We start from the raw sequence: 25,031 nt of genomic DNA on the forward strand, positions 1-25,031 counted from the left end.
CTTTCGAGCGATCTCTTCCACGCAACCACTGTAAGAAAAGAAAAATGTAAGGTAGCCTAGAAAGGTGCAAAAATACATATTACATTTGTTATTAATAAAAACACTACTATACTATATATGTATGTTATATATAATATTTATGTATTCCTTTGTGTTGAAAATTATATTAGCACCTGTCACTAAGAATTGCATATTGTTCTTGGAAAGAAAATATTATGAAATACATCTTTACGTAAGCAGTTAAGCTAAAAAAAACTAGTGTACCTAGATATCATTATCAATGACCTAAAATACCTACTCAAGATTTCCGTTTTTATATTTTATATTAATACTACGCAATTCTTAAACTATTTTAATTTTTAAATTGCTTATCGAAATGGTCCCAAAGAGTAGTTATAATCACTTCGTTTCGCCTAATAATGCATGACTGTCATTATATTATGAGCGATGTTTTTTAAGGTTTTATACATGTCAAACTCAAGGGAGACATTGACATTGACGTTGACATTAACTTAAGCTTTGTCACGTGACATAAAATAATTTTCAACAGTTATTAGTTAGGGGCCTCATAGCCTAGCGGTCTTATTAAGTGGCAGCTAGGTGAGGGGTACCGGGTTCGATTCCCGGTTCGAGGGCAAGTTTTAATTTAATTTAAATTTGTTCACGGCCTTTGGGACGGTTGTACGGTACCGGGCGAGTGCCTAAACCGTACATGGATGACACGGTCGAATTTCTAAAGACAAGCACGAATTATAAAAAAAATCCTATACTTGACTCTGGCTAATGCACAAATCGTGCCAGAGCTGCCATAAAAAACAACAAAAAAAACAGTTATTAGGTTACAGCCGTCGCTAAACTCTTTGCTTGTGACACCTGGACATGAAAAACATAAAAAAAATGCAGGCGATTCTTATTATTAGGCGTTTGATATGTTAACTAAGAGAATACATCAAATCCGAAATCGTACATCAAAAGTATTCAGGGAACATTATCATGCTAGTTATTTTTAAACTCAACTGCTCACCTAAAAGATGTATCTTGATAATATTGTAACAGCGCTGTTTTTTTATTATAAATTACTTAATATCCCCGATTCTTGTGGTGTGGTTTCCTAATATATATACATTTCTATTCGTATTACTCTATATTTATATGCGAGTGGGCGCCATCTTGAATTTTTAACGCAAAATTATAAATTAATATACTTCTATTAGCTTACAGAAGTATTTTCATTTTAAATTCCCTAGAATAAATTTTAATACATAAAACAATAAACATTTATTTAAGTGTTAAAAAAGTTAAACGAGGTGTTTTTCCAAAGATAATATTTATTGTCTTCCTAGGTACTCGCTACGCCATTAATCAAAGTGCCTATATATTGACACTGCAATCGACAATCGATAATACTTACATATTATGATGTACTACATACTCTAGCCATAGGCTTAGTGGTCAACAATTATGGTATAATCTGTATCTGAGTTCGAAAGTTTAAAATCAAAATCAAAGTCAAAATAATTTATTCATATAGGTAACAAGTACACTTATGAACGTCAAAAAACAAATACATATTAAATGCTTCTAATTTGACATTTACTAGTTCTCAAATCAAGGGCGTAGAACGGAAGAGAAGTACTGGCAATAAACTGTCCGCCACTCTTCTTAATCGCCAAGTTTTTTGCTTTACACAATGTTTGTAAGGAGCTGCAACCATTACACAATGTTCCACATGACTTCTTGAGTAATTAATAATAATATAGTTAATAATAATAATAAATGAAAATAAAGATTTGTCCTCTATCAGCAATAGGCATGGTGAAATAGGAGCACGCACTTACATTCTCGTGGGAAAAGAAATTGAATTAAATTGGCAGGCGGTATGGCTTACCCTAAAATATATATGAAATAAAGTAGTCGGTCTGTAGTCGGTCTTATATCAAGGTTCCGGGACTTTACACAGATTACAATTATTTTCATTTATAACCTATAACAAAAGTCAAATGAGGTATTTGCATTTGTTTTTCATTTTAAGATATTAATTTATTGAACCTATTTAGCATACAGTTTAAATTACGTTGATGCCTTTGAAATGAATATTTTATTTATATCGACTAAATAAACCTATTCATCATTAAGACCAGGATTTGTATTAGTCGAACCCGTCACACAGTCTTTACGAAACTGCTTGGCTACAATTAGTCGTATGCTGTCCGACTTTTTTAGATTTTGATGTCTTCTATAAAACTGTAGTACATCACTTTTCTCTATTCTCTATAGTTTCTGCAGTGTATTTATTGGTATTTTTTCACATCTTGGGTTGCATTATCTAAGTTTTTGCGAATCTCTTTTGAAAATATTCTCTAGATGTTCAAATGATGTATATGTAGGATGGTTTAGAAGTTATCCGTCTGTCCAGTAATTAATTAAACTTGGCGATAAAAAAGAGTGGCGGAGAGTTTATTGACAGTTCTTCTCTTCCGTTCTATGCCGTTCTAAGAACTGGCAGTAAATGTAAAATTAGAAGCATTTAATGTATTTTGTTTGACATTCATAAGTGGACATTGTGTTACCTATATGAATAAATGGTTTTGATTTTTTTTATATTCAAATGTTACCTATTCATAATATGATATAGATAAAACATTTAGTAGATTAACGACGAATACACAATTATATATTCTAATTCTTCAAAAACATTATGATCTCGTGAAATTGACCAATAAATTGTTGATCGGGCGCATCAGTTGATTGATGCTAATACTCTTGGAAAATAGCCAAATTACTTCAAAGGGTTTGTGTTCCGGTATTTCAATTATTTTGATTTCCATACTTCAACTTCCTTATATAAGCTTCATAGATGTAACAAACAATCCCGCCCTTTATTTTAAATGTATCACATATTACAGGCCATCCTAATGTGGTCGTTGGCTTGTAAGATGTGTATGGAATAGTAAGAGTCGAGAAAAATTGGTCCCAATTTCTTGATCTTTCTGTCATAATCATCGCGCATTACAAACGTGTAGTTTTTAATTTAGATGTAGCAGCCAACGCCCCCGCGAATTTCTTTTTGCCTTATTATGAATGATTTCCTTAGCCTTCCTTTATAGTACATACCAACAACAAGTCAGATAATATTTTTTTCTAATTTTTCCCTTTTTTATAATTCAAGGAAAAATAATAAAAACTTACTAAATTTGGTCCAGCCGTCTTCGAGTTTTGAGCTTAGCAACATATTTTGCAAATACCTTTTATTTATATAGATAGATCTAGGTTATTCTAGATTTTTATACATGAAGAAGATTCTAAATTTTATTTTAGATATACATTTTCTCTCAATAAAAAAACAGGTGCGCTACAACTCTTAGTTTTGATAACAGATTTTATTATAACTTTTGCCATGGACACTTTTCTTTATAGACCAGGAAGTGATTTATTTTTTTTGTTCTTGACTCACGCCGTCTATGTAAGCTCTCAGATATATAGGATTCCTCTCGTCACTTCACCGTATGATTTATGGCCCAGGACAAATATGCCCTAGGATTAGGTCATATTAATTTAAAGAGATTATAACAAATAGAGATAGATAGATAGCGCCTGGTAGATCGTACCGGTGAGCCCAGAGCTGGTGCTTTCCCCGCTCAACGAATAAGTATCGCAATACAGCGAGGAAATGCTGCCAGCGTTTACACAGTACGCAGTGTACCTACCTTTAACACCAAACTTTTATAATTTGTTTTAATTTTCTATTCATTAATTTTTAATTATTATTATGATTACTATGTAGGTTAAGAAAATTGTAAATACTGGTATACAAAGGAACATAAAAGTATTTTTTTTTAAATCCAGCGGAATGTTGCAAATATCAACTTCCAGGCAATTTAATTATTACGGCAATATTTCAATTAAAATCGTAAAATCAATCAGTCATTCGTTGACTATGGCGGTAAATAATGTAATAACGTTATATCCATGAAAAAGTTTTTACTAAAATAGTTTAATCTGATTTTGATAATAACACTCACGTACACACAGCCACACCAATATTTATAATATATTTCGCTGCGATAGGCCGTTAGTGGTATATCTTCCTTATTTTTAGATTAATAATATTGATATATAAGTCAAATTAAAATTTATTTAAGTAACACAATTTGAACGTCAACAAAGAAATACATATTAAATGCTAAATGCTTCTAATTTTACATTTACTGCCAGTTCTGGCAATAAACTCTCTGTCGCTCTTTTAAGCTAAGTTGTTGTCTACCTACATAAATAAAAAAGTCTCCTTTCAACCTCCTAGTTCTCCTAGTATCTCTCAGTTAAACGAATCTAGATTTAGTCCTTATGACGAAACATAATAAATCGTTTTCGTGTGACTTTCGTATCCGCTTACAAATATGATAAGCTGACCTCAGTATATATAATATTACTTAACCTAAATAACCTGTCAGATGGGTCGTTGCGAACCCGATTTTGCGTGCCATTCTAGGAGTGGCGTTCGTGACCACACTATCGATTTAACATCTTGGCTTTTCGTTAAAATATGTCAAAAACGTAATAAAATACCGTTGCCGTACCATTAAACGGTAATAAATAAGGTAATAAAAGTTACAATAACTAATTATTTTGCAGTCTAATGGAATGAAAGTTGCCTATTTTCTAGTGGAAAGGAATAATTACGCTTATTACCGATATTGGTTTATAATGTATGTTTTCAATTAACGTATATTCTATTCTGGAAGAAAAAAAGGCTAATTAAATAAAAGTTCAGTACTATTAAGAAGTGTACAGCTCAAATTGATAATATCCATTTTTGTAGTCGATTTAAAAGATTTCGGAAGAGCATTATTGGTGTTATATAGCGCATTTCAAAAATGTGACACACAAATTCACAAAAACACATAAATCTTTTAATAGGAATAAAAGCGTAGCGACTAAACTCTCCTTCATATATGCTTCATATTGCCGTCAGATAAGGTAGAATTTTAATATTGTCAGAGACCCTAATAGCACGAAATAACACGACATTGTTAATAGGTTATTGTTAATAACACAGGTGACTGAACAGACGATAAATTGGAATAAAAGCGAGCATGCAACAGATAACTAATGCAAAACTGACTATGTGGGATTAGCGCGCAAGAAGCAAATAAAACAATTGAAAATCTGTGACCTTCTTAATAAAGACTTTGGACAAATGCATGAGCTAGGTCGTAAATAAAATTTACTGCTACCTGGCCTAACTGACAACATAATGGCATGATTGCGAGACTATAATATACCACAGATAAAAGGTATGGAGAGGACTGTCTGAGTTTCAAAAGGTAGATAAAACAATTGAAAATCTGTGATTTTTATGGGTTTCTAAATAATTTGAAGCGGGTAGTATTGGCCCCAGCGTGCGACTCTCATCCCTGACGTAGTAGGTTTGATCCCTGGCTGTGCACCAATGGACTATCTTTCTATGTGCGCATTTAACATTCGCTCGAACGGTGAAGGAAAACATCGTGAGGAAACCAGCTTGCCTTGCAAAAGTCGACGGCGTGTGCCGACAGGAGGCTGATCACCTATTTTCCTATTCAAAAATGATCATGATACAGAAATCTGAGGCCCAGACCTAAAAAGGTTGTAGCGCCACTGATTTTAAATAATTTGAATACTGCACTAAGTTTCATTATTTTAGTAGATATTTTTTTGATTTTCATAAAAGTCTTATAATAAAGACAATACCATAATTTAGATTAAAACTCAGTACGTTTTATAAATAATCCCTTTGCATAGTATTACACGCTTAATCTGTTGTATACGTCATTGTTAGAAACAAGTTACAACTTCCTCGATATTGAGACGCCATAATAAGAACAGGCTATAATTCTCAAAGGTGTTTATTTTATCGTTATCACATTATTAATGATCTTGTAAGAACAGTAATCCATTAGCGGTACCTCGGTTTTGACCTGACTACATCTCGTTAAAATAAATAAAAATAAAATATGATTATTATGGATAATACAGGTATCACTTATTCCACGTCATTAAATTTGATCCGGTTGACATCCCTACTCATTAGTTCATTATTCTTTTAGGCAAGTATCTGTCTGGCACATGTAATCGATGTCCTACGATATCTTCCTTCTGGTAGGGGAGCCCACGATGCTAAATGGGGATTTACTCGAGCGTCGTAGAGACTTATTGGGATGCAAAGCTTAGATAATAAGAAGAAAAAAATGTTATATGATAAATACCTTTTCATCGGTGGGGGAAGCGGCTATAGATTGTTAAATATGTAAAAAAAAAACTGTTACATGGACATCCTCGAGCACGTCAGATATTGATAGCATCAATGCCCTACGTATTTTTAATAATTTACGTATGTTAATCTGATCGTTTGCATGATGCAATGATGTATTTAAGGGTTGAAAATGAAAAAAAAATAAAAATTATCGAGCGCGTCAGATTTTCTAAGGGAGTGTTTAGTGCACCAAAAAAAAGCTCTCATTCACTAATCTGACGATTTCGATGGGACGCAAACCCACGGCCATTTTCCTAATTTGCAAAAAAAAAATCGCAATTTTGAAATACTCAAGCGCGTCAGATTAAGATATATGTGGTTCATCTTTATGTTCTAAACGTACTGTCTCATAATCTGACGATTATCTAAAAATGGTTCACCTAAAGGGCCATCCCTGCAACTTCCCGCTAATTCCATTCCTGGGCGCTTAAATTTGATATTTTGAGCTCGCTGAGTTCAAAGAAATAACATTTCTATGCATTTGAGCTCTCCCAGCTCGAAAGTATGATAGAAGTTTCATAGAACACTATTTTTGGAATTTTCAAACCGCAATAACTTTTGAATGGATCAAGCAATTTTCACGCGGTTGGCGGCTGTCGACGCAGTTTTATCATCCTCATATTTTTGCAATTTTAATTGATCGAACCACAAATTTCGGAGTAATGCCGAAAAAACACTTTTTCGGGTTTCTTTCGTTCACGATATCTCTCGAACGAATCAACCGCTTTTGACCAGCTTAGTGGCGATCGACGTGGTTTTTTAAGCTCAAAGGCGGATTAGTTTTTGAAGTTGATCGATAAAGAAACCACTTTAAAAAAAAATATTTCTTATTTTTTTAAGATTTTTCAAAATTTCTCAAAATCTATCGGTCCGAATCGGTTCAAATTCACAGGAAATGTAATTTTGAGGGAAATATTTAGAACGCCGTTTAGTAGATTCCGATCGGTTTAAGGAAATGTAGGCATCACGCAGCTGCACGCATTTAACTTTATAGACGAATTTTTGTTATTTCGGCTTGGGGAAATCGTCAGATTATATATTTTTCATTATTCTTGAATTATTTCCTTCAAAATAAAAAAAAAATTAGCTACGGTCGAGAATGTCGAGATGACGTTTTTTTTACAACTTTGTTGCCCTCCCCTTTTTTTCCGTCACTCTCAAATTGTCAGATTACTACTATACTATACTTAATATACACTTTTTAGGATGTAATTAACTCACCCTACCTTAATCTGACGCGCTCGGGAATGTCTGATGGTCAATTTTTTTTTACTAATCTGATCCTTTCTCCTTCACGGGCGGCCTTATTTATGGGCCTCATATTTTGTGGAGGTACTTAACCGGGTACAAGGTATCCCCCTATATATTAATCTGCCGCGCTTTAGTAAATCCCGAAATCCCCTCTTGGGCTCCCATACCATTCACCGTAGATAAATGTTATTTACAAATGAACATGACAAATATCCACAGTGCACAGTCGAGGTGCAGATACAACCTCATCACTGTTCTTAATAGAAAAGTAATACTTCTATGATTGTCAGTTTGTATTCAACAAAGAGCGATTCGAATCGTCAACGATCAGTTACTTACCGTGCGGCTTGATCTTCGCGTTGCGTAGAGATGTGGGGTCTCGCTGCATCTTCTACTGCATTTACCATTTACCAGCAGCAGTTTTATCACTGGACGTCAAGGCAGATTACAAAATACCATCCGTATCACCTCGACGTCCGTCGTTCCACAACTGAGAGTTTCTTAAGTTTCTGCCGCACACCACCACTATGAACCAGCTGCCCACTGAATTATTTCCGAACCAATTCGACTTAGGGTCCTTCAAGAAAAGAGCGCCAAGTCTTAAAAGGCCGGTAATCCATAGCCTTCTGGAAATCTGAGTGTCAAAGGGCGGCGGGTATCACTTAACATCAGATGACACTAAAAAAATATAATACATAAGTGTTTAACCATTTAAATATCGTAGTGCTATAGTGTATCTATATGCTCATGTGTTCCCATGCTACACCTACTCAATAATAGCCCGCGACAAGTAGACTAATTGAGTTTAATTGAAACGGCAATGAATATAAGTAGATATTGTATCACGTAATACGAGAAAAAATTGTAATCGTCCCTCGGTTTAGGTTTTTCCATGACTATTATTTCGATAAGTCCTCATAAACATGTACAATAGATCGTAGACTAACATAGAACAATAGTTTTTTGATAGAATTTGATTTGATTATTTTAAGCGATACAACATAAACATAGTTCGATACCATTTGTATAGTACGAATTGTCTTTAACCTCAAAATAGGCTTCAGTTCGGCGATTAAGCCTGTTCATCAGCGCAAAATCTGTCCAGCGAGCATTTTCTTGAGGTCTGAGATCAAGCCAAGTCGCTGGGGCTCAAATCTAGAAAGTACGGTGGATGCGGAAGCAATTTGAAGCGCAATTCATGGAATTTTTCTATTGTTTTCATTGATTTGTGACAAGGTTATAGTTGTAGTACTACGCGTTTTGTTACTGTAGCAGAGTTCATAAACACTTTATTACCATTACCAGTTTGCGGTTCCAAGTTGTAGAAGTTTTACTTTACTCCACTGTTATGACACGTTCTCAGCATTTGAAAATACATTGTTATATTTTCTGTTTAATATTCGCCTATTTCAGTTGCCTTTGTTATGCAAGTTGAATTAGTGATAGTAAATATGATTCTCAGGATACAAAATAATTTTTTTTGTTAAATCTTCATCATTAATATTGAATTTTTAACACCATTTACTTACAGACTTATTGCCGTTTTTACTATTCCAGATCCCTTCTTCATACAATACAGGGCACACCCAACTTTTTCAAATTCCTCGGTCTAATACAAACTATTTACGTAACTCAGTCATGTATCGTCCTTCATATTTTAACAGAAATTACCAGCAAATATATCTATTTATTATAACTAAAAACAGCTTAAAAAATATAAAAAACTCTGGTATTCTTTATTAGACATCATTGTTTTTGTTATTCCTCTTTTATATTTAATAAATTATAATGATAATATTACAATTTGTTATATATATTTTGTATAAGTAGGTAACAATTTTTTAACTGTATTTTATGTTTACGTTTGAATGTGTATGTGAATGTTTTTGGATATATTTGTTTAGATATTGTATAATAAGCAGCTGTAGTGATTCTGATAAACAAATAAATAAATAAATTACCTTTAATTAAACAATTAACAGCTGATAGTACGTGGTAAATTTCAATTAGTACATTTTTTATTAACAAAAGCTGACAACGTTCGGCACTATGGTACATTGGTACAAAAAGGAAAAATGAAATAAAAGATTTAATGTGACAAGAAAATTTATTTCAAGCTGTGAATGTAATAAAGCTCATTTTATTTTATACCTAGCTGTAATTAAAACAATAAATGAGAATGTTAACCTGAGCTGTACAATAAAAATTGAAATTAAACAAAGAAATTTAAATAGTTTGGTCCCTGCGTGTAACCTGCACCGTGTAATGCTGCATTTCCTTGCTGTATGGCGATATTTATTTAAGCGACGAACCATAAGAGTAATATTAAATACAATACAAAGTTATTGGAATTTATATACATATAGTAGTTTACGGTGCGTTATAACAGTAGTAATGTGTGACAATCATAAAATAGGTTAGCCACAGAAGCGTAAATTAAGCAATAAAATCTTCGGATGAGCTCGGATGTTGCGAATGACCAATTGGGGAGCTATTTCTGGCGTAAGGTGCGGTCTCGTGACGCTAGGATTGTCACTAGCCATTTAAAATAAGATTTAGCTACTAGCTAATCCGGCAAATATTAATTTTACGAAATGTCAAGTACAGATGGCTGTCACGCGCTTATAAATTATGAAAACTAATGCAGAAGACAGTAGATCCACTCAGCTCACTCACTTAAAGAACATATACAATACGAAGCCTTTAAATGCTGTTTAAATTATATTTTAGACATATATTAGACATTTAACTAAATTTTGGAATAATATTCCATTAAGGGCATATTATACAAATTTTGGAATATTATACAAATCGCTTAATCAATCTTAATTTTATACTTGGAAAATTGGAATGATAATGGGAAATAATAAAAGTACACTAAGTATCCAACTAATATTTTTATTGAACTCTGTGTCTTAGAGAGTACGACATACATAATACTTAACAATGATTTAGATTATATACACATATTAAATAATAGTCTACACACTACACGGTCAGCTGTAATATATATGAATATAAAGTGAATATGCCTTATATAAAGTAATATAATATTTAGTCCCTATGTATACTTGTCTATTTACAGCTTGTCCTTCGATAAAGGCTCCTTTGAATTTTTCCAATCTTAACGTTCTCTAGCGGTTCGAATCCAAATTGGACTCCGCTACCTTTTGATATCGTTTGATACCATATTTCAATGTTGTCAAAACAGCATTAGGCTTCTAGCCTTAGTATTACTAGGGCTCAGCTGGCACCTTTAACGAAATATCGAAATTTTATATACAAGGATACTACAAAGTCAGGCGCAGCGATTTCTGTACCAGAAATAGCGGTTGATTTAGTGATTAATATTATTTTTAAAGAAATTTTGTTGCCTATTTGCTTTTGCATACTCGCATGACATGTGAGATATAGCTTTCTTATGTATCACTTTCGGGAAAGACTATAACTTTTATAACATATTAAAACATGCTTGTTGACTGATTAAAACAATCAGTTGCAATATATCTTAATATGTATACGGTTGTGACAACCCTAACAAATAGTGAATATTCCATTCAATATGTTGTTCAGTAACTTCTCGTAATATTTATTAGGGAATATTGGTACTACTCTCTATGATAGTATTTATGTTTTTTTTTTAAATTTACGGATGATGCAAGCGATATATTATGTTTTACCCATGTGTATATATTTTTTTATGTTTTTATATAGAACAAACGGACAGGAGGCTCACCTAATGCGTAGTTATACCGCCGCCCATGGCCACTCAATGTCTCCAGAGGGCTCGCGAGTGCGTTGCCAGCCTTTTAATAGTACGCTCGTGAATGACCCTAATTGGTTGGGAAATGATTCAGTGGGCAGCCGGTTCCACATAGTGGTGGTGCGCGGCTAAAACTGACTTAAAAAACGCTCAGTTGTGGAACGACGGACGTCGAGGTGATATGGATGGTATTGTGTATTCTGCCTCGACGTCCGATGATGAATATATTTAATATTATTTCTTATGCCGTTAAGCCTATAACTTCCATACATAGGTACAGTAATAATTGAAAGATTGAACTCATGTTTTTCCATTAATTTGTATAGTTTATACTAAACGAATTCTATTCGAACTATACACGTTCGTGACGTTTAGTTCATAATACGACCACGGAGCGCGTTTCATACATAATTCATTTGTTATTTCTATGTAATATTGCATGTTATTTATGTTAAATGAACTACGCTTTGAAAAGGCGTATCCAGGAAATACATTTACTGGTATACCCACGCTTAAACTAGATTATGTCCGCACTTAGAAGGATTGGGTTGTTAGAATTCCTGTGACCTGTCCTATATTTTATATTAACACTAGTGGAACAAGGTATTAAATAACGACGGCTTTCTGTAAAAAAAATATAACAGGCTAAATGCTGGTGGTCCTTGCTCTATGCATATATAGTACCACCAGGCGCTTGCTAATTCCTCAATAGCATCTTAACATTCCTGTACGATGAGACAACTCCAGACAATATCCAATAATCTATACTACATATATTGTCATGGACTAATGTGTCTAAATGATATATTACTAATAATAACTGTAATATGCCGTATTACCCAGATCTGTTAGTTTGAACTAATAATTGTTTTGGGTTAAGTACAGAATAGAGCAGAGTAGGCTAGCCTACTGGCTCCGTGCGACTCACATCCCTGAGGTGGTAGGTTCGATTCCCGGCTGTGCACCAACGGAATTGTTTTCTATGCGCATTTAACATTTGATCGAACGGTGAAGGAAAACATTGTGTGGAAACCGGCATGTCTTAGACCCAAAAAGTCGACGGCGTGTGCCAGGCACAGGAGGCTGATCACCTATCTGAGGCCCAGACCTAAAAAGGTTGTAGTGCCACTGATTAAATTTTTATAAAGTACAGAATACCTGATTAGAGGTTATTATTATTATTAAAGCTTTATTTAATCCATACATACAACAATTGTTAGTTTATATTCCTTAATATTTTATTAGTATTAGTTAAGTTAGTAAGTTTTAACAAAATTTAAGTTAGATTTTTTTTTTTTTTTTTTTTATCTGGTTTTTGTATGGCCCCTTTTAGGGTAAAAGCCTCCTCCATAATTTTCTATTTTTCTTTGTTTTGCGCAACATCCATCCAGTTTTCCCCCGCTAGTTCTACAATGTCATCTGTCCATCTTTCCCTTGGTCGTCCTATACGTCTCTTTCCAGTAGGTCCAGTCCATTTTGTTATTTCTAGTGTCCATCTTTTATCCCGCGCTCTAGCAATATGACCTGCCCATTTCCATTTTAGCCTTAGAGCTTGTTCAAGTGCATCTGTAAGTTTGGTTTTTTTACGGATTTCAACATTTTTTATTTTGTTTATTCTCCTTAACTTTAGGATGCTTCTTTCCATTGCATGCTGGCAAGACAGGATTTTTCTAGTTGTTTTCTTGCTGAAAACCCACGTTTGACTTGCGTATGTAAGACAAGGTAAAATATTTGAATCCATCATTATCTTCTTGTGTTGTAGACTGTAGTTTCCTTTCAGAATTTCCTTGTGGGTCCAGTATTTCTTCCAAGTCACGTTTATTCTTCTATCTACTTCGTTTTCACTGCTGTTCTTATCGAAAGATACTTGTTTTCCTAAATATACATAGTTGTTAACATATTCTATAGGTTTACTGTCGACTCTGATTGGCTGGCACACACTGTTGGATAAGATTCTTGTTTTTGTGGTACTCATGTAAAGCCCGACTTTTTGACTTTCCCTGTCTAATGTTTGGAGCATTTTTTCTAATTTTGTAGCGGTGTCACTGAAGACGGCTATGTCGTCTGCGAATCTAAGGTGAGTAAGATGTTTGTTTCGTATCCAGAGGCCGTTATTATTCCATTCTATACCTTTGAATACATCTTCGAGGACTGCTATAAATAATTTTGGGGAAAGTGGGTCACCCTGTCTTACACCTCTTTCAATTCGAATTTCTCGGCCTTTGTTTTCTAGCTTTATTCTACCAACACTATTGCTGTATATGTTCTGTAATATATTTATATATTTTTCATTTACTTTATTATTTTTAAGCGCTTTCCATATGGATGTATGCGTTATACTGTCGAACGCTTTCGAATAGTCTACAAATGCTATGTAGAGTGGTTTGTTAAATTCATTGTATTTTTCGATGATTTGTTCGATAGTGTGAATGTGGTCGATAGTAGAATATCCTGGGCGGAAGCCTGCTTGCTCTACTGGTTGGTTATTGTCAATTTTTGTTGATATTCTGCTTAGTATTATTGATGAAAACAATTTATATATTACGGATACCAAACTGATTGGCCTGTAGTTCACAATGTCTAATGGGTTGCCTTTTTTGTACAGCAATACTATATTTGATTGGCGCCATTGTTTTGGAACTTCCTCTCGTTCTATTACCATGTTAAAAAGTATTGTCAGATATGTAACGTTGATTAGAGGTTACAATTTATTAATATCGAAATGTTTCACAGCTAAACCCCCACATGAATGATTTCCATCGTCGCTATGTAACGGAAGTGCGTCGTTGTAGCGAGATGGAACGGAAACTGCGATGGGTCAGCGGCGAGTTAGCAGAGCCGCCGCCCCCGCCCAAACCCGCGCCCAGGATTATGAGCCCTCGAGAGATTAACATATTGGAGGTAATATTAGGGTAAATAACGTCCAATAGACATAGCCCAAATTACAATTATTTGTATCGTTCGAAATTCAAAAATCGAACGCCAAAGCGGAACGAAAGAATGACGACCTTTGTATTAATGCCCATTAATATTATTATTAGAATTACATATTTTAATTACTTGTATTTACATAGTGGTAAAGGATTATATAACTCGTAAGCTATCGTATCATCTTCGTTTTTTTCTTTTTCGTAATAGACCTCCTGAATAGAAGTTTAAAATTGTTTGACTCATTCTAGTCTATCTTAACAAACATTTTGTCTAACGTGTCATATAGGTTAGATATTGTATTTATTCTATAAAATCTTTTTCTCCAGGAAAGAATTGACTTCATAGAATCAGAGATACAAGAAATAACAAGAAACGCACAGAACCTAAAAACTGACTATCTATCCTTGATCGAACTGAAAATCCTTATCGAGAAAACTCAAACATTTTTCCAAGACCACAGTGCTCATAGAAAAATTTCTGCCTCAGTACAAGTTTACAATAACGAGGGAGTGGGGGGACATTTGGGGTTCATAGCTGGTGTCGTGGCGACACCGAGAGTTGCATCCTTTGAGAGAATGCTCTGGAGGATTTCACATGGCAACATTTTCTTTAAGCAAGCGCAAATTGACGAGCCGTTAAAGGACCCTGTGACGGTGAGTTCTATAGTATACTAAGTAGCAACAGAATTCTCAGCAGGTAGGACCGACTGTGTCGTATGAGGAAACTCGTAGATAATATTTATAAGTTTTTTATAATAGGAGGCAAACAGGCAGGCGGCTCATCTGATTTTAAGTGATACCGCCCGCCACCCATGGACACTCACACTGCCAGAAGGCTCGCAAGTGCGTTGCTGGCCTTTTAAGAATTGCTTCGCTCTTATCTTGAATGATCCTAAGTCGAATTGGTTCGGAAATACTTTAGTGGGTCATTCAAAACTGCCATAAGAAACTTCCAAATGACCGCGAAATTGAGAAAAATTGTTGTTACATTTACCGCCGTATTCATATAATATAAACTAAAAGATTGCATTTTTGAAGTTATACTTATTTTGGCGCGTTAGGGAAAAGTGATGAGAGTAAATTTTTACGATGCGCGCACATCGTCACAAAAAACCGACACCCTAAATAATTTTAAAAATATATAGTCAACATTTTAAAATAAAAAATGCCCATTTCTTTAATTATATAGAAATAATATTTTGTGATATTTAAATAAACTTTATTTAACTAGATAATGCGTCATAATAAAACTTTCAATGTATTAAATACCTTTTTCATATTGTTAGTGTCGTTTTTTCTACAAACGTAGAAAAAGAAGAGACCAAGGAACCAAAGAAGTATAACTTCTAACGCGTGTACTTAAGTACACACATGTTTTTTGAACTAAAGTACTCTTAATGTCAAATTGTGTCTATGTTGTAGTGAAAAGAGACTGTAAAAACGGCGTATTTACATATTTATTTTTTATGGTTGAGGGAATTAATTTCTATCATAGCGTTCAAGTCATTTACCTAGGACCTGCGATTATTTACAATTTGAATAAAAACTTAATACAGTACTGAGATCATAATAATAAATCGTAACGATCACCCCTTCTGCATAATATCTGCGCAGGTTGCAGCGTCGAATAGTACATCAAACTGAAGATTAATGTACTAATTAACCAACTAGTAAGCACATAAGCTTAGTCATGTGAAAATTAATTGGAGAGTCATTAAATTATTCCATTGCAGTGCAGTCAGAGACGTTTTAAATCGAATGATTCTTTTCTTCCTGCTATCTTTTTATTGTTGTTATTAAAGGAAAAGTTTTTGAAATGAAACTTCTTTAGGCGCATGAGAGTAAAATTTTTACGGATGAATAATAATAATATAAGCGTCACGAAGATGTGCAGCGTTTTTATCGAAGAAAAGGGAGAGACCGATTGAGAGAGAATGAGAAGGGTGAATAACCTTATAGAAATTTCTAAAATTAAAATTTCGTAAAGAGTATTTATGAATATTAGTATTTTATATTTTACGCAAAATAATTATGAATTCTCAAATGACGAATTGTAAATTAAAATGTCACGTGTTTTTATTATCGAAGAAATAAATTTAAAAAATATAAAATTTGTATTAATTTTCGACACTTTTAATATTTTAATGACAATTAAATTAAATAAATCTCTTTTCATAACAGCGTAAAAAAAATTGATAGAAAAAAGAGGTAAGAGAGTTAGTAAACTAAACTGTTTAGCGCAAATGGACTGGTTTTTTAAAAGGTTTAATCGTTATATGTTGTGTCTTGACACCACGGGCCTAGTGAGAAGAAGACTGAGAAGGTCAAAACCATTTGAACTAGTGAATTAGTGTTAGTGCACGTTAGTCTTAAGTGCTAAACTTTCATTGGTCTAGTGGTTAGTACCCCTGACTGCGAATCCATGGGTCCCGGGTTCGATCCCCGGCTGAGACGAACATGGATGTGATGAGCATTTGGTGTTGTGCTTAGGTCTTGGGTGTTTAAATATGTATTTATATGTCTATCTATCTATAATATGTATGTATATCCATTGCCTAGTACCCATAACACAAGCTTCACCAGCTTAGCAATTGTCTTTAAAAAAAAAAACAGTACCTAAGTAAAAAAATAGAACACAAGAACAGAGTGTGTTCCGTTTAACAGAGACTGTAAGTAGTGTTTAGTACACTTTCTTATGTTAAATATCCTTTTCAGCAAATTGGAAAAATTCATTACTTATTACCCTTAAGTTAGGCTAGATAGTAATGTTTCACGATGTCTTCGTAGAGAAACATGTATTTACAAAAAATTTTGAATGCATATTGAAAATGTTTGTTCGATGTAAGATAATTCGTTAAGACAACATGACATGCATAAAACTATGTTGATAGGTAATATGTTTTGACACCAATTTTGCATGAGCATTTTGATTAGGGCTTCTATCGCGTATATATATATTTTGCTTATTTTGTGAGCGCATATGTCTATCGTACCAGTTCGAAAAGTATAATTTAATTTTGAATTTAAAGGTCAGTTGTAACTATTAATTTCCCTTACTTTGTGGTAATAATAAAACAATATTTAATTATGTAGCAGTGTCTAGTACCAAGGTCTACCTACCCTAAGGTCTTTAGGTCCCATATGGATACTTTGACCGATGGGGCAGCGACCGTTATAAAGAAATGCATTAAAATGTTGAAGTATAATATACAGTTACACCGTAAAGTAATATATGTAGAATGATGTTAGAATTGTAAAACTATACAGCTGTTTAAATATAAAAATATCTGCAATACAGTACACGCGTGCTTCGGTGAGGTCATTGTCCTTTATTGATTTTCCAGTTAACATAAGAGCTTTTATAAAAACTATTAGGGTGAAAAATTTGAGTCACGTCACTTGTCATGTGAACAAAGACTAATTAAAATATGATTTTCCTGTTAACATTTGAATACAAAATGCTGTATATATTGTTTATTATTAATTCGATGATTCAGAAATTTAATAAAGGTGACTATAATAAACTTAGATTATTATTATTTTTTTTTTATTAGATCAGATGAGCTTAGATTAGATAGATTTGATTACCTACGCATAACAGAGTCGTTTAGTGGTTGCCGTTGGGACTAGGGCGGCTTCTGCTAAAGCTTGAGGTTTAAAAATATGGACCTCAACAGACGCAAATAAAGTAATTCAGTCTTCTGAAAGTTTTCCAATATTATGTTCCTTCGTTTTAGTTTTCTCTTTATTAACCATCGCATAAATATAATATAAGCGAAATAATTAAATGTTAATTGCTTTGTAACAAATGAATGCAATCTAACAGTTGAAGAGAGTGTCTACGGCTATACTCTCGGGTCGTAACTCCCATGAATTAGTTAATTGCTGTGAAGCGAATGAATGCAATGTTGGAGAGAGTGCCTGCGTTTGGCTATACACTCGGGTGGTAACTCCGATGATTTAGGAAACCAAGCAAACCTGAGTGAGCAAAATGTACATTGTACAGCCTTGGCTCGTACAATGGAATACAAATTATTAGTTAGAAGTTACAGGACTCATGTTATTTTAGTAAAAGTTATTTATTATTTATTTAGTTATTAAGCTTACGACATCACACACAGTACTAAATCTACTTATTATTTTGCAAAATCTTACATCTAAAATGTGTGACAATTAAAGTAAAAATAAGTTTCACAAAAGTTTAAAATTAAAACATGTACAAGATAATACAAGCACACAATAAAATAAAATAAAACTATAGAAATTTGTTGGCACTTAAGGCAGAAAAAAATGAAAAATTATCAGCAGAACAGCGAATTAGGTTCGAGAAAGGCACCCCACAATGCTTTCTCTAAAACCGATCAGCCCACTACCGAATATATCCAGCTCCGGATAAGTTGTGTTCAATGTGTTATAAACTTTGTTATATGTCTAAATAATAACTACGCTAGCCGTGGGTTAGCAGATGACACATGATTATTTATTGCTTGGTTCCTTGTTCAATCAGTGTTGGTCTAGTGGCTCCAGCGTGCGACTCTCATCCCTGAGAGTCGTAGGTTCGATCCCGGCTGTGCACCAACGGACTTTCTATCTATGTGCACATTTAACATTCACTCTTGCTTTGACCCAAAAAGTCGACAGCAACAGGCATAGGAGGCTGATCACCTACTTGCCTATTAGATTGACAAATTATCATTAAACAGGTATAACAATCTGAGGCCCAGATCTAAGAAGGTTGTAGCGCCACTGATTTTTTTTTCGGTCGTTGTTGCTCATGAGCAAGTGCTTCTTGCGTAACAATAATTATTAATCTAACACGTAAAAATTATTTAATAGCTAGTTTCTTCCAGGGTCACGAACTACAAAAGACAGTTTTTGTAGTATTTTTCCATGGAGAGCAAATAAAGTTCCGAGTTAAGAAAGTGTGCACTGGGTTTCAAGCTACTCTCTACCCGTGTCCGGCTACTTATAAGGACCAACAGGACATGTTAGGTGGAGTCGAAAGCAGAATTAAGGATTTGGAAATGGTATGGAATTTAAATAGTAAAATAGACGCTTAAAAATTTAACACGTATTTATGTACGTAATACATTTTTATAACATTTGACATTTCCGATTTGGAAACTTTTTGAATTGTTTATTAATTTAACAAAGAAGAGAAGAAAAAGAGCAGTGTTAGTCGTAGGTTCTATCCCTGGCTGTGCACCAATGGACTTTCTTTCTATGTGGGCATTTAACATTCGCTCGACCGGTGAAGGAAAACATCGTGACAGGAGGCTGATCACCTACTTGCCTATTAGATTTACAAATGATCTTGAAATAGATTCAGAAATTTGAGGCCTAGACCCAATTAGGGTTGTAGCGCCACTGATTTATTTTTCATTTACTTTATTAATTTAACAAAACATCTCAAATTTATTGTGTTTTATAAATAATATATATAATGAGGTTCTATCGAGGTATTAATTTGACGTGTTTATCTTTAACGCCAAATCACCAATACAATTTCAGTACCTAGACTAACTTGCGTGTTTTTATTTGTCTGAGCTGTTAATCAGTAGAAATATCGTTAAATCATATTGCAGTCAAGAAATGGGTGATGTGATAATTTAGTTAATTGACGAAAGATACAAATGAAAGCGTACTGCAGGTACCGCATAAAGCATACGAAATTAATGTTGCATAAGTGCGAAATTATTATTTTTTTTATTTTTAAATATGTATTTATTTATTAGTAATCTTATAGCTAACATAATATTATAAAACAAAACACTTAGACAACGTAAAAAGCCAAAAAAGATTACATAGATAAACAATATACGTATATATGAAACAGAAAACAAGTAAGTACATTAATAGACAAAAATATATAACAAAAAACTAAAGAAAACTGAAATTTAACATTTAAAACATCAAATAGTACTAAATAATTCAAAGAAAAAACCAGAGCGTTAAAATCAAAGTCTTCCCGCCTCTTCAAATATTTCCTCACATACTCTTTGGTAAGGTGGAAAATATCAATATACCTACTCATAATTAGTGTTATAGTTAGATAAAACCCCTGAACATTGGTGAATTATGCAGGTAATTATTAGAATATACAATAAATATAATTATTACCGAGACAATCCCTACTTTGAGTATATTGAGTCCATATATTGAGTGTACCACCCGACCTCGAGGCTTCAGTGCCTGTGATATTGATATTACAAATCGGCACTACGTATTACCATACATAAAAAGGTAAAGATTTATTGGAAAATCCAGCTTAGCTAATACATAATCGTATTAAATACTGCTTCGTATTGATAGCAACAGGGCTGTGTTATTCAATTATACGTGTAATTGTACATTGTATTAGATTATGTAAGTGATAATCTTACAGTTCACGGTACTGGCCGCAATATCAAGAAATTGTGTCAAGATGCCAAGAAATACACGTTAAAATTAAATTAACTCAGAGATTGTTTTCTCATAGGATAAATTATACTGTATCAACATGTTTAATTTAAAATTCAATCTTAATATTAATTAAGGTGGTGTAAAAAGTTTTATTACATTTTATGGTTTATATCTGACCTGTCAGAAAAAGGTTGTTACTTTGACAAATGTCAATTCTTGGTTTGGTAGCATCGTTCAGCATTCACATCTATATATATAAAAATGAAACCCGTTTTCCGTTGTCACGACATAACATGAAAACTTATTATAGATTTGGCCAATTCTTTTTTTATTATATTCTTTGAAGTACGAGGATGGTTCTTACGGAGAGAAAAATTAAAAAAAAATGAGTGAAAAAGTCTAAAAACAACACTTTTCTATATTCTCATACATAATATTCGTAATAATACTTAAAAGTCAATTTGAACTTTAATACCATATCATAAAGTTCAAGTGTTAGTGGAAGGGTTCCGGGAAGGTAAATTTTTATTTTTTGACATAATGTATTTGTTGTCTTATCAACTTTCTTTTTTTTAGCTTAGCTAGACCGGTGTCCCGATTAGCAAAGGTGTCGCGAGGAAAGCACCAGCTCTGGGGTCACCGGTACTATCTACCAGGCGCCAACTTAAATCTTTAATCAGCGCCCATTTGAACCCCACGGCCCAAGAGTCTTGACTCCAAAGGGAAATAATTCATATTATTCTATGTTTTTCAAGCGAAATTTTCCTTAAAATATTAGAAAGTGACAGACAATAGCGATATACATACATATATGATTGCCTATGTGGCGTGCTTGTACCAGAGTTCTTTGCCATAGGCAAACATTTTCCATAGGCATTTCCGTCATGACAATTCAAAATTTAGTTTTGTCTGCTAAGTGGTGTTAAAAATAACAATGGTTTTAACAACTGTTATTAATTCGAGTTAAATGCGTTTTATTGTCGTTAAATGACAAGAGTCTGAAAACCTGATGATAAACGAGCGGCCCTAACAAATATTGCGTTTAGTTAACGTTTTATAAGACTGTTGATATATATCCTTGATTAATAGTAAGATGTTTAGTTATTTCTTATAAATATCCGTCTTAAAAATGCGAGCAAAGCAAAGAAATTTTTTTTTTATTAAATTAGATAAGATTTCATATTTAGTTACTACAGTCTGCTTACGTATTTTTAGTACTGACGTAAAAAGTGATTGTAAGACGAAATAACTGGCCTATTGTTTTTTTATTACTGTCGCACAAATTTACCAACCAGCAATAAAAAAAACTGTCGATAATTTTTTCAACTGATCATAATAATTTCTCGTATATTTAAATAATAGTTCCCGATTATTAGCGATCAACAAATCAAACAAAAAATATTTAATTTTGTAAGGTGTTTTCATCGCGTTCTAAAAAGGCTTAAAATAATTTCAGATCCTCGAACAGACTGAACAGCATAGAAAACTGGTGCTAGCCAACATAGCCAGAGACCTCAGTACCTGGATGGTAGCGGTGAGGAAAGAGAAGGCAATATACCACACCTTAAATATGTTTAGTATGGATATTATCAAGAAGTGCCTAATAGCTGAATGCTGGGTCCCGAAGCAGGATCTACCACTCTTGCAGAAGGCTTTGGATGATGGCGCGGTGAGCAGATTGTTTTTTTTTTAAAGCACAGGGGGCAAACGGGCAGGAGGCTCACCTGATGTTAAGTGATATTAATAAAAATAAATATATATTATATATATATATAATAATAATAGATAATAATAATAATAATAATTATATATATTATAATTATTATAATATATTTTATATTATATTATTTTGCCCATGGATATTCTCAATGCCAGAGGGCTCGCCAGTGCCTTGCCGGCCTTTTAAGAATTGGTACGCTTGTGTGTGCTGTGTTTACCTATGTATGTAAACTCTCTCGTACTGTGAAGGAAAACATCGTGAGGAAACCGGCATGTATCAAATACAAAAATCGACGACATGACTGACCTGATGTAGGCTGATGACCTACGCTATGAAATAAATGTTATCAAACATAAATGCATTCTGAGAATTTATGAATATATATACATATATTTATAGAATTTGGCATTCTAGCCAAATATATAGGTGGTGGATTGACACCAATGGATTAATAGATTATTAAATTTAAATTGATCAATTTTAGGACAACATGTTTATTGGTGTTAATAAATTGTACTTCTTGCAATTCTAATTAATTATTAGATTAATAAGAATAAGAATCGAATCCAGGATCAAAAGTAAAATTGATAGTGAATCTTGATAGTTTAATTCATTGAAACGATTTTTTTGCCTACTTTAGAGCATTAATAACAATGGGAGCCTGAAATAAATAAAAAAAACAAAAAAAACAATCTGTAAACTAAGACTTTGACTTGGATTTCAGAAAGTAAGCGGTAGTCCAATTCCGTCGATTTTGAACCGGGTACGCAGTCTCGAAACCCCGCCCACTTTTAACAGGACCAACAAATTCACGCGCGGATTTCAGAACCTCATTGATTCCTATGGAATTGCTAGCTATAGAGAAGTTAATCCAGGTAAAAAATCCTTAATAAAACTAATATACTTATATAGAATCCCGAAACAACTTAGCATGGGTGTTCATTCGCACACGCCTCCTTACGATTTGTTCTTTCAACTCTCCTAGCAAGTTTTAATCGTTCTCATTAGAATTCCAATGCTACAGGGTTGGGTATTGTATTTCTTATTTATTAATTTCATACTTAAATTATACATACATATATAATAATAATAATAGCCTTTTATTCCTAAACCTAGGGTTACAAGAGATCCCTAAGTTCGGTGTGTCTTTTGGCATAAGCCTCCTCCAATTCCTTCCAGTGGATCCTGTCCCTTGCTACTCTCAACCAGAATGTTCCCGCTGCCAGTTTCAAGTCATCTTCCCATCTCCTGACTTGACGACCCCTACCTCTTTTGCCGTCTCTTGGTTGCCAGAGAGTGACTTGTTTGCTCCATTTGTTAATGGGGTGGTGTAGCAAATATCCAGCCCATCTCCATTTTTGGACGTCTAGCCGCGTAAGAATGTCTATGAGTTTTGTTCTTGTTCTCATGTCTACGATCCTGACTCTGTCTTTGATTTTTAAACCCAGCATGCTTCTTTCCATGGCTGGCTGTTTATACAATATACATACATAATATATATATAGCCAAATATATGTATAGCCAAAAATGGTATTTATAAGAAACTTAAAAAGGAAATAATCAGTCAAATTCTTAAAGACTTTTAGGTATTACTTAAGTAATACCCAATTCGGCTGTGTTGTGTGGTGTGAAAGTGAGGGTGTGTATGTGGGGTGTGCTCTTGACGCATTATTTAACGCTATGGATAATACCCCTTTTAAACATTGGATATTGAAGCTTAAACAAATCGAAGTGCGCGGTAGAAAACTGAGTATTTTGCATAGTTAGTGTTGATGTGAAGAACGTTAAACAAAGCACGAGTCAGAGAGAGCAATACATGGAATACAGAGGAACATGAAAGTCTAATTAGACAATTGATTTTATATGAGTTGATGTCATGTAGCATTATATCGTACAAAGAAAATATGTGACCAATATTGTTTATATTTAAAACGTCTATGGTATGTTGGGATTTTTTTTACAATATTTAGATAGGCGATTCGTTATCAGCGAAAGATTCCCAAATTCCCTGGCGTAGATGAAGGGTCATCGTTATTTTTATTTCAGACAAAGAGTCTTAAATCGTTTAAATTTAATATTTTCTGAAGACTACAAAATGTTTATTTTTTCAGCTTTATACACAATTATAACATTCCCATTTCTCTTCGCTGTGATGTTCGGCGATATGGGACACGGCCTTATCATGACAATTTTTGCCGCAATTATCATAATCTTCGAAAAATCCTTATCAAAAAAGAAGTCAGATAACGAAATATGGAACATTTTCTTTGGCGGGAGATACATTATATTGTTAATGGGAATATTCTCAATGTATACGGGGTTGATATATAACGATATTTTCTCGAAATCCCTTAATATATTTGGGAGTAGTTGGATGAACGTGTACGATAATCAGACTTTGGCTAAACATAAGATGTTGGATCTGGACCCAGCTGTTGCATATACGCAGACACCATATCCTTTGGGGATCGATCCAGCTTGGCAGGTACAATTTCTGTTAAAAAATTATATAAAACGTCCTTATTATAATAATAATCACGATTATTTATTTTGAATTAATAATTATCTTTATATTATATAATTCTACTGTACGTGTGTATGTCACTGAACTCCTCTGGACGGCTGGACCGATTTGAATAATTTTTTTGTATGCGTTTGGGTGGCGCCCTGGAT

General features: G+C 33.6%; 1 protein-coding gene across 1 annotated transcript in view; it reads left to right on the forward strand.

Moving 5' to 3' along the window:
- Window positions 1-25,031, forward strand: part of LOC125052902 (V-type proton ATPase 116 kDa subunit a 1-like) — a 44,859-nt gene that overhangs the window by 8,001 nt on the left and 11,827 nt on the right. Inside the window, exons 3-8 of the mRNA XM_047653973.1 lie at window positions 14,040-14,207; window positions 14,564-14,890; window positions 19,087-19,263; window positions 22,095-22,307; window positions 23,083-23,233; window positions 24,470-24,843. Of these exons, the coding sequence (XP_047509929.1) occupies window positions 14,040-14,207; window positions 14,564-14,890; window positions 19,087-19,263; window positions 22,095-22,307; window positions 23,083-23,233; window positions 24,470-24,843 (1,410 nt within the window). The remainder of the gene's footprint in view (window positions 1-14,039; window positions 14,208-14,563; window positions 14,891-19,086; window positions 19,264-22,094; window positions 22,308-23,082; window positions 23,234-24,469; window positions 24,844-25,031) is intronic.

Source organism: Pieris napi, chromosome 10 (assembly GCF_905475465.1).
Source record: "Pieris napi chromosome 10, ilPieNapi1.2, whole genome shotgun sequence".
In the NCBI taxonomy this organism is placed as follows: Eukaryota; Metazoa; Arthropoda; class Insecta; order Lepidoptera; family Pieridae; genus Pieris; species Pieris napi.